Below are 11,599 nucleotides of genomic sequence, written 5' to 3' on the forward strand. Positions count from 1 at the left end.
TTATAACAAAAATGACATAATTGAAATCAGATCATCAATATATACCTTCTTTATAATTGGTTTATGTTGTTCTTTAAAATATACTGTAATGTATCTGTCGATTGACATATTATCATAATAAAAGCCAGCCTTTTCAACTACTCCCTCGCAAATTCATCGCTATTACTTACTTGATTTACCAAGTATCACAGGATCTCTTCTGAATGACTAGGCCTACTTGCTGATTTTTCTTGATATTTGTATTAGATAATAAAACTTGAAATTCTGAGCTAAAAAAAATATATATCATTCATGATCAAATTGAAATAATATTTATTAACAAATGTTTAATTTGACATCATTATCTCATAACAATAAACAATATTATATCCTTTATCTGTCATATCAATAATACATTGCTTGATCACGTAACTAACAATAATAGGTGTGTTGTATAAACAGGCCCTAAACGAGACTGGTTTCGCCGATTAAATTGTCCTAAATATATAAATATAATTTCTAATAAATCGTAATGACATTCCAATTGTTGAAGTCACATTTATCAAAATACTAATAAAAATTTAACATTTTAATATTGGGAATGAAAAATGGCAAATTAATTAATAAATATTTTAAAATAATAAATGAAATTGTCGATCGTAAAATGCTCGTAAATCAAGTTTTAAAATATGTTCCTCCTTATTTTTTATTGTTTTTCAATCTTCTATTTTAGAATAATATGATTGTGAATAATTGTTCTATTCGATTCGTATTTTTTGTTTAAACTCCTAAATGTGTGTAACTTTAAGTTAAATGTCTGTTATGAACTTATCAGATTCCCCGTCGTCATGTACAATTTATTTTTCATTTGTGAATAAACAATTTAAAGAAAAAACAAAGTTTTGAATGGATGTTGTATGACAGGATATATACGTTAAAACGACAGTTGTGTAATTTCTGTAATTTGTGGTTGCGATTCCTCATTAATATTAATCCTTTTGCTACTTTTGCCGTTCTTTATGAAGGTCAAAGGTCAGGTGTAGGCCAATGTTGCTAAATCCGTCATTTGTTTTTGTTTATACTTTGAGTAAACAAAATAAACATATATGGTGTTTAATGGTATAGCTAATAATTACAATTATATTATAGAACCAACTAATTGTTCCCCAAGGAGTTAAGTTGAATCCTAAGATGGTCTAGATGACTTGCGCCTGGCTAGTGATCTGGAAGTGGTGGGCTGGAGTCCCACTCGAGAGGTAGGTAGGCCTATAAACATGGAAGAACAATACACTTATGAAGTATTAACGACAGTACGACCATAAGAGGTGCATAAGCCCTAGTCGTCGCAAATCAATCCCTTAATGCCTGAAAATAACAAAATCAAATGCGGTGGTAATAACAATTTTGGCACACATGACGTTTCATACTGGAATACAAAATAAAATATGATGCGCATGACAGACAACTTGAGACCCAGTACATAAAATACTGATAATAATCATAAACTGTATTAATCAAAATCAGCTTCAACACTTGTTGAAGTTCAATAAAGTGACTTTTAAAATAACACTATTTCTTATCTCGGCTGATATGTACTACAAATGGACGTGTTGAAAACATTGGCCGTTTATTTAATGCTTTAACATGTACACTAATGGCCCGATCATACAAAGAGTGTTTATTTGACAAATTGTTAATAAGGTTTAAACACCGGGCTTAAAATCACAGTGTTATGACGAACGTCGAAACTGATTTATGGTCGCGCGTGAAGAAACCTGTGGACAGACGCTTTTCTTGAGATGGGTCCTTATGCCTTAATAGATAGATGACACGCACAGATCAGAAGATCGCATGAATACATGATTGTGTGTAACCTCTCTCCTAAAGCTGTGTTCACACGCACTATAGTTAAGCTACCATATCCGAGTTGAACTACGTAAGAACTCGTGTGTAATCAGTAATAAAGCTTGGTTCACACTTTGACGCAACGCAGCGCAAGGACTTAAGCGCGTGGAAAATAATTTGACCAATCACGACGAGATAGCTCATCCACATTGCCTGTCGCTTCCGTTGTGATTGGGGTCTTGGATGATCTATCGCTTTGTAAGTAGTCAAATTGCAGCGCGTGTGACGTCCTTGCGTTGCGTCCAAGTGGGGAACCAAACTTCAACACGTCTCTTAAACCTCCGGACTTCGATGTAGAGTTATATCTGATATAATGTTAGACCACACACGTTTGAACAACTAGAGGCGAACTGTATTTCTCAGTTAGAGCATCAAAAACGAGATATGAGATTAAATTCTTGTTTACAGAAGAACGCAGATTTCAATTATTCAATAACTTGAATAATTTCATATAAAGAACAAACGGGCTTCTCAGACATCATCCGGGAGATTTCTGAAAATAATATCATGATAATGATTCAAATCATTTAAAGTAAAGATTAAACATGATTTCATAGTATACTCGTCCTCCTTAAATATCTGTATTTGTTTTGTATGCTTTGTTCGATTTTAAGTCATCCGTAACTTAGTTCCTTTTCATTTTCTAGATCCCTCTCATAGCGATAGCGGTAAGCATACAAAATGCAAACTTTGAATGGAAATCATACCGGCACTAATTTGAGAGTGCTTTTTGTATTGTTATAATTGTTTTCGATGTGATTTATGGCGATTGAGCAATCTCATGAGAAATAAATGGTAACTTCATCTTCATCTGTACATTTCTTACTTTATGATCCATGAAATACCTAAGCACACACTGAGGCGCGAAGAATGTCTTCTCATTTTCTATTTTCATTTTGTGTTTTAGGCCTACATTCCATTAACAATCCGTTATACATTCTATTTGTCTGTCCGTGCATTCCTATATTCGTCACTGCGGTACTTCACGCGGTTCCTATAGCTAAAATTAGTTTACTTTACTTTTCACGGCTAACACGTTTACATTAATTAACAAAAATTACAAACGATCGAAATTATAAGTGAAATATATTGTAAATAGTTATAGTAATGTAATTTCAATTGTTATATTGTAATTTTTAATGCAAGCAATGGCATTTCCAAAATGAGAGATGAGAATAAAATTTGAATCTTTGAACCCTTGAAATGGACAAAGGCACTTATAAACCATTTCCAAAAGGAGATTTTCATATTGAATTGCACGGCTGTGGTGAGTCTGTTTCTAAGCAAAGCACAGACCTACTTAGGATAACTACAGTATATAATACCGTATATAACCCTTCTTCGGTCAGGCTAGTACATTTTACATCAAACGACATGATGCGTTCCTATATGAAGTGGCCCAATATTCAATTTAGGCCCGGTGTAACAATACGATTACGTTTTTGCGGGCTGATAAAATGTTTTTACCGAGTGGGTGTATTGTTTTTGAAAAAGTTGACTGTATTAATCAAATGGCATATTATTATATAGTTTAATTAATTATTTCCTTGAGTGGGCGTAAATATTATTACGTCATAACCTTGTCACTTCCTTAAATCGAACGAATTTATTAGAGGCCTATGTCGGAAACGACTACGAAAACTGTTCAATTACACTAAAAATATCATGCCTATTAATAAATATAAATAGGCCCTAATGATAAATTTGTGGTGAAATTTAGACAATAATGCTACAATACATAGTTTTCGTTTTGAAATATTCTTTAATTTTAGGTAGCTTATTTTTGGTTGTTGTAAAGAAACACTTTTAATTGAAATTCAGCGACCATAATACAGTAATAAGACACTCTGAAATAGCTGAGAGAATTAAATAAAGTTTATTTATTCGTTGGTGGCGCTTTTCATAAAACCACCGTGAACAAAATGGCAGCCCACAGCTTGCATGCAGAATCATGAAAAGAATAACAGGTTTACGAAGATGAAACGAGTTAATGGAGAACACATCCAGTCAGCTGTTTCACTTCATTTGAGGAAGAGACAGTTTGTGGTTAGTATAACATTCATATGTCAATAAAAGCCGATTTATTTTGAGCTAGAGTGGTAGGATATTAGGCTAGTCCTAGCTAGCACAAGTGTGAGAGATTGTGTTTACTGTTACGTAGCTAGACTTGCCTCTAGCAGGCGCCTCTTTCCATTCTGGGAAAGGTTTACTAGGCCTAGCTAAGCGCATAGGAGAGTAGGCAGAGAAGTTGTGTGTTAAGTTTTTGCTAAGCACATGGCAAGGCTAATCGACAACTTGGCCAGGCTAAGGAGTATATTATAGGCCTTACCTAGGGCCTAGCTAGGCCAAATTGATAAAAATAAATAACTTCAAATTTTCTTACAGGATTGTGAAGGTTCTAATCAAACTGAAATACCCCTTGCTCAGGACATTGTTTCTATGGCAACAGATGAGCTACTATTGGGAATTGCTGGGGCTTCACGGGCAATATCCAATGCCTCATGGTACAGTAATATTGTTAACCTTTTTTGCATACAAACAACTTTCCCTACTTTTTTTAATGTAGTGGTTCAAAACTTTGTGGACCCCAAAATGGACCATGGACGGTATACATGATTTTTGTGCAGGGTTTGTTTTCAGGTAATCTGAAAATCGTTTATACTTGAGACAGTTCTTCGGTCCTTTTTTTATGTGGACGTACATGCTCTTTAACTATGAATCATGTTGCAGAGCATGTGGTATTTGTAACCATGACATACGCGCTCCCAATCCTGGATATTTTCAATTCCAGGCTAACATTAGAACCCTTCGACCTCAAAAGCTGAATACTCCTCACAGAACTGCCTGCAGGAATGTCACAACCTGATTTTATGATATTAAATTGAGTGTTATTAAAAAAGAAATGTTTTTTCTTTCAGTGAAAATGACACTACCGTTTATGAAGAGCAGTACAAACGTTTTAAACTTTTTATTGATGGGGCTATTGAAGATTATAAGGTATGTATCAGAAATGAAAGTTCATAAAATTGATTTAAGAGAAATGACAATGTTAGAGGTATGTTGGCATTATGTTTCTTTAACCCATGGATGTATTCACTTTTCTAGGCTCCTTTAAAGCAGTTGTACTTTCCTGTTTTTGTACACCTTTTTCTTGACATGATTTATGCTGGACAGAAAGTGGCAGGTAAGTTGACACTATTGGCTATATAAGAAAACCTTTCTTTTGAAATAGCCCTATTCAGGGTAACACCTAGAGTTTTTGCCATATATGTAAAACATCCTAGGTGATGTGATCTAATCTAATCTAATTTCAAATACTATATTTTATCGATCCAATTGTTCCTCTGATTAAACTTTGTCAATGTTTTTAATGGCTAGGCCTACTACATAAAACTACTATAATTTTTTTTAAACCATTTTTAATACTGGTTAGAGCCAATTTAGCATGGCAAATCTTACTGGCAAAACCTGCTTCGGAAAAACACTGGTTTTTCTACTATATTTAAATATCCTAAGAATAACTATTAATGGAAAGATATTTAGGCCAAATGATGTTTATTTTAAAACGAATTTCTTATTTTTATCTTCAACAGCTAAAATTTTTTATGAGAAACACAGCCAAGATTTTGCCGTTGAACCTCATCAGCAACACCTAATCGGACTGCTATCAGGAATTGTTGACCGCATGGACATTTTAATGAATCCTGCTGTAGAGTCATTCAGGTGAATTGAACTTGAAGTTACTACAGTGTAAACTCACCTTTAGGACACCTATTAAAGGGACACATTCCATATACAGGGAACTCCTCCTGTGAAAATACTACAGCCACTCCCTATTCTAGAGACACTCCTATATACCAATACTGTTTTTAGTTAAGGATATCGACCATGTGAAAAATTGAACAATTTATAAAGCGCTTTGTTTTGGTTTTCGGTTGTTTTAATTCATTTACTATTACGAAGAGTCATTTAATGTGATTATCAGTTAAAAGTAAACATATATTATTATTACTGTAAATTACTAATTATTAAATGACCGTTATCTTGCAGGGAAGGTAAAGCAGTGGTGAAGTTTGACAATCAAGTACTAGATTACCTGCTTAGGTTTCTCCAATGTTGTAACAGTACTGTACTTATAAAATGTCTGGACCAACACATTGCATTAGAAGGTAACAATTCTCTATATTATAACACTAAGTGTTCTTATATATCGCTTAATGCACAAGCCTTCTAAGCGCTTCACATTATTATTTTTTTATCGAACACGTGGAAATATACTCCCAGAATGCAGCTAGTAATAAGCGCAATTGTGATTTGACCTTACAAGGTACCCATTTGTACACGTAATAGAGGCCAACGTAAGTAAAGCGTCTTGCCTATGGATACGAGCAATGGGATGAGCGTCGGATTCAAATCTACAATGTTCCGATCAATAGTCCAACACACTTGCGGTTTGAGCATTTCTAGAATCCAACCTCACGATTAGGGGTACATAGCACAGTGAAGTTTTTATAAATATGTTTAGAATTTGGTCACTACTGTAGTGAGTACCACATAACGGTTTTACTCCATTCATTTTCTAATAGGAGTTTGATTCAAGATAGAAGAGACAAAAATATTTGCCTCTTCTATCTTGAATCAAACTATTTTTACTTTACATCCAGTAGATGGAATGTTTTTAAACCCAAATCTACCATTTAATTATTGCCTTTTACAGTAAAATTTACATTTGATAAATCTGTCGTTATTTTTTTCAGTGACAGATTCTTCTAACAGTACTTCACCAGAAGAAGGCAAAATGCATCCACATCTAATAAAGAAACACGAGAGTCCGGAGAAAAAGTCTGCACACACAAGCTCTCTTGATCATGTAATTCATAAGGTCCAGACAGGGCCTCCGTCTATGCCATCCATCTGCCATTATACAGTACTCAATGCAAATCAGGGGTGAGTGTATTATTTGGGTAGATACAGGCTGAGGAAAGGTGTACAAAATGGCCTTTAGGATTGGCGCACCATATCTTATCTCCCCACCTGTTATTCCAGCGTTTCCCAAAATCCTGGATCTGCAGTTTATAGTCATCACTTCTTGGTTGCTACAACTACAATAGTTTCACCCTTAAGCACTATATAAATTGTATGTAATGATCATATATACTTAACTATCAAGTAAATGAAATAAAAGTTTGTATGGAGGATAAAAGGCCAAAATAACTTTTTTTAAATAAAAGTTTTCATGTAATAAATAATCAATAATTATTTGCGGTGCTATCAATTCTCAAGCAAATTAAAACTATTCACTATAATTATTTTTAGTTTGTTTCTATCATTTAATTTTACTTGTAGACTTGCTTGCACATCTCTATCTCATGATGCTCAGTTGCTCTGTGGGGGATTTGAAAACTCCAGTCTGCAGGTGTGGAGTCTAACGTCCAAAAAACTTAAGAGGCAACAGAGGGCAGCAGATGTTAGCAAAATTCATGTTGCTGGTGAATTTATAGAAGAGAAATTAGAAACTGAAAGGTAAATACAAATAAATATATATTTATTATTTTATTTATCTAAAATGTTGTTATATGGCAAAGATCTCGTCTGGGCTTATGCGTAAGTTTATAATGAAAGGGGTGCTATGGCAAAAAATATATGTTCCCTTGCATAACAATTGTATTTTAGTATATCAGCTCAACTTGCCAAAAAAAAATAGGGCCCATTTCAAATTTAAAAAATGGTACTTTATAATTAAATACTAGTGCTACTGTATTACTAATATTATTGTTGCCAACAAGCTGTTTTTGAATGTGTGTAGTTGTTAATTACTATCTATATTTGTTACAGTGTTGGCAGTGACAGCAAGACTCTCAGAGGACACAGTGGTCCTGTATATGATTGTACGTTTCTAAAAAATTCAAATTTACTACTCTCATGCTCGGAAGACTCCACAGGTATGTAAATATAAACACAATCAAACTTTAGATAAATAAAATAAAACTTTTTGTTTCAATTATTTTTTTTAATGAATTTATTGTGTTTTTCCAATTGGGTTTTTGATTAAATTTAACCATTTATTTTGTCATTTTATAATTGAAAATATAATTTTTTTTTCTATGGAAGTGATTAATTTGTGATGATTAATCAAAATAAACTATTCTCAAAGTCTGATTTAATCAATCTTCATTTTTCATGTTTTTTGGATATTCTTTATAATACATTCTGAAAATAAATTTCACAGAAAAAAGGTGTCCAATTTATAAGAAGATTAAAGAAATGTATGTATGTTAATTGTAATTTTAAAATATATTCTGAGAATAAACTTTCAAAAATATATTTGATTTAGTGCGTTCATGGGACCTGAACACATACACAAACACTTCATCGTACAAAGGTCACAATTATCCTGTATGGTGCATTGACTCAGGACCGATGGGGATTTACTTTGCGACCGGGTCAAAGGACCGTAGTGCTCGGCTCTGGTCACTGGAACGATTGTACCCACTGAGGATTTACGCAGGGCATTTTTTAGATGTTGATGTAAGCTGTTATTTTGGGTTTTTTTTAAATTAAATTTGGTTTTATTAATCTGAGCATTTGGTACCTCTCACGAGCTGCCGCAATCAAAACAATTTTTTTAATAAATGCAATTTTTTTTAAATAATGTGTTGTGTCTAGTTTTAATGAATATAATTAATTATAAAAATTAAAAAAAATAATATGTTCATTTTAATTATCGTTTTTTAGTGTATTAGGTTTCATAGCAACAACAATTACTTAGCAACGGGGTCGAGCGATAAGACTGTTCGTGTGTGGAGTATACAAGATGGGAAATGTGTGCGAATATTAACAGGTCACAAGGTAATGTAATAATAGTAAATATAACACCTAAATGAATTCCTGTCATTTGATTGGCACATGGCATGCATTAGTATGCAGTATTGAACGGTCGTTCAATATTCCTTTTTTTCGTGTATGGAAAAAAAAATCTTTTCATGACACAGTCATTATAAATATATTTTTAAGCTCTGTCTACACTATCAAACTTTATGTGACAAAACAAATATGACGTCATATCACTATCATATTTGGGCACACCACATTTTTTTGTCAAACTAGTTTGATAATGTAGACAGAACTTTATTGTTAACATGAATGTAAATGTACTTTATGTTTGTCCATGTCCATACATCAATTTGTATGTACAAGATTATTGTAAGGTACCTATGTTTGCATTCAATATTTAAAATTGTATTACGTCATTAACAGGTATTAAGAAATTTTAGACTCATTGAGTTGGTCACTTTTGTTTCCGGACTTATTCTTTTTTATTTCATCATTGGACAAATAAAAATTGAAATGTATAATGATGAAAAGATCCTGATAATGATGATAACATAATTATAGTTGTATTAATATTGTTTTTTCCATTCTTTTTAGGGTTCAATTAATGCTCTTGAATTTTCTCCTGATGGAAAAGTATTAGCGTCAGCAGGTATGGTTTTGGAATAGTTAATACAAAGTTTTTGTTTTCTTATATATGCCATATTAGAATGAACTATTATTATTATAACAGTACAATTACAGAAAGAAATTGATGTTAATTTTTTATTCTAGGTGAAGATCGTAGAATTCGTTTATGGGATCTAGCAACCGGTCAACTTTTAAAAGAACTGCGGGGTCATTCAAACACAGTTTATGGGCTCAGTTTTAGTCCCAATGGTGCTATGCTTGCCTCAGGTAATTAGTGGTATTTATCCATTTTGCTTGAGATTAGATGATGAGGAGGCTGCCATGCCAGGGATGGTGTGAGGATAGCACTATTGATAAGATGCAGTTATTCTGCCAGTGATGTTGGGATAATGTGATGATAGCATTGATAGATTTTAACTTTTTTTCTTTCTGAGATTTAGCAATTTGTTTAACTTGCATCTCATTATGTTTTTTTTTTAGGTGGAAGTGACAATATTCTAAAATTATGGGATGTACGCAATACATTCAGACAAAATCAGTAAGTTTTTTGTTTTTTTTTTAATGTTTCCAGTAGAATCAATTAAAACAACAAGGATGCTGTTGAAAATGTAGTGAAGCTGTAGTTTGGTGGTTACTTGCCTTTTAATGCCAAGGTCCAGGTTTCAATCCTGTCCTAGTGCTAAAGTTATAACTCATGACTCTTTGAAAAAGTATGATCAATTTTAGTTAATTTGTTTATGTCAACACCTAATCTATCTACAATCTAGATTATCATATCTCCATGGTTATGTATGATTTATATATACTTTTACGCAACAAACTTAATTGAAATCTTGATTAATTGAGTTAAATTTCATTTTTTTCCTCAGAAGTGAATCTTCGTCATCATTAGAACTTCTAGGAAGTTTTCAGAGTCGATCCTGCTCAATACAATACTTACAATTTTTCCAATGCAACTTGCTGTATGCAGCTGGTGCTGGCAGTTAAACACAATTCAGTTAAGTTTCAATTTCAGTTAAGTTGTTTGGAAAATCCTTTCAGATACCAATGTTCTCCCAAGGCAGGTTTTTTACCAATAAGGTTTACCAATAAATTGCTTCTAACAGGTATTATTTAAAATGGTGTAATAAATAATAACATTAAAAAAAACCAATCGTCTAGTAGTTGTAGGCTAGGCATTAAAACCATTACAGAATTAGAGCAATCAAAAGCTATATTTTATCAATTAGATCGATAAATTCAATATATTTGACAATTTTGTATGTAGATTTACATACATCTTACACTATTATAGCATTCTGTACCTTGTTTAATTGTCCAAAATTGGTTTCTAAATTGGGAGAACACTAGATACCAAAGACTTCAGGCAGGCACCGTCATTTTTATTCACTATTGCGCGTGTATTTGGTACTAACCATACCAAAAATCTGTGTTATTTTTTAATACCTTGCACAAAAGTATTGTTGTATTCCTAATATTTAAAGGAAGTTATTATTTGTAAAATACTTCCTCCACAATATTCATATTGATATGCTACTCTACCTAGTCTACGCAAGTTGCTATACACATATGGAATAGATAATATCTCTATACATATGGTAATGTTTCGTTTTTAAATGATGATATACTGTATTTTTACTGCCATTCTCATGAAGCTAAAATGTCTCCATTAAAATTTAAAACTTGGGATTTTCAAAAGATTCTCAATCCAATTGAAGATATTTAATTGAAAATGCTTTACGGACACATAATTTTAAATCTCTTCATATTAAATTGAATTAATTGATAATTATTGATATCTGCTTCCCACATTCCAACTGATATTTTATATACAGTTTGAACCATACCATGAAAGCCACCGGTATGGTGTATGCATATCAAGCAGAAGGTTCCAGGTTCGAATTTTGGTAGGGGTGAATTTTTAACTAACTAAGGAAAGCTATGAATGTGGAATGAAGGAAGGGATATATTGGTGTATTGAAAAACATTTTGAATAATGTTTCTGATTCATGAATAATTATATACATAGAACTATAATTTATTTTAATTATTTATATTAAAAAATAGTCATTAATTTATCGAACATAAAGCAAACAATGTTTGATATTTAATATTAGTACAGAATATCTAATGCCAGTATTATGTTAATGAATTTTTTTTTAATACTGGAAATATCAAACATATATTGAAACAAGTATACCTGATACAAGACAGGTATGTTATTAGTATATATTTATATAAGTATTAAATATTA

The 11,599-nt window shown here is 32.3% G+C and overlaps 1 protein-coding gene across 2 annotated transcripts; it reads left to right on the forward strand.

Annotated features, from left to right (window-relative positions):
• Positions 1 to 1,149: 1,149 nt before the first annotated feature.
• LOC144839615 (TAF5-like RNA polymerase II p300/CBP-associated factor-associated factor 65 kDa subunit 5L) lies at positions 1,150 to 11,599 on the forward strand. Of its 2 annotated transcripts, none has more exons than XM_078695051.1 (15): positions 1,150 to 1,235; positions 4,270 to 4,388; positions 4,803 to 4,881; positions 4,990 to 5,068; positions 5,478 to 5,607; positions 5,935 to 6,053; positions 6,642 to 6,831; positions 7,231 to 7,407; positions 7,720 to 7,826; positions 8,219 to 8,412; positions 8,620 to 8,733; positions 9,313 to 9,367; positions 9,490 to 9,612; positions 9,826 to 9,883; positions 10,215 to 11,599. In XM_078695051.1, the coding sequence occupies exons 2-15, from the start codon at positions 4,324 to 4,326 to the stop codon at positions 10,330 to 10,332; spliced, it is 1,608 nt and encodes a 535-aa protein (XP_078551177.1). In that variant the 5' UTR covers positions 1,150 to 1,235; positions 4,270 to 4,323; the 3' UTR covers positions 10,333 to 11,599. The 2 variants fall into 2 exon arrangements, with proteins under 2 accessions (XP_078551177.1, XP_078551176.1); XM_078695050.1 differs by lacking the exon at positions 1,150 to 1,235 and adding an exon at positions 3,802 to 3,930.

This window comes from Antedon bifida, chromosome 4 (assembly GCF_963402885.1).
Source record: "Antedon bifida chromosome 4, ecAntBifi1.1, whole genome shotgun sequence".
Lineage (NCBI taxonomy): Eukaryota > Metazoa > Echinodermata > Crinoidea > Comatulida > Antedonidae > Antedon > Antedon bifida.

Excerpts from the sequence above, each read along its gene's own strand:
- LOC144839615 (XM_078695050.1), top strand. The coding sequence starts at position 3,826 with ATGCAGAATCATGAAAAGAATAACAGGTTTACGAAGATGAAACGAGTT. Across the intron at positions 4,882-4,989 it reads GGGCTATTGAAGATTATAAG|GCTCCTTTAAAGCAGTTGTA; the intron begins GTATGTATCAGA and ends TCACTTTTCTAG. Across the intron at positions 8,413-8,619 it reads GGCATTTTTTAGATGTTGAT|TGTATTAGGTTTCATAGCAA; the intron begins GTAAGCTGTTAT and ends ATCGTTTTTTAG.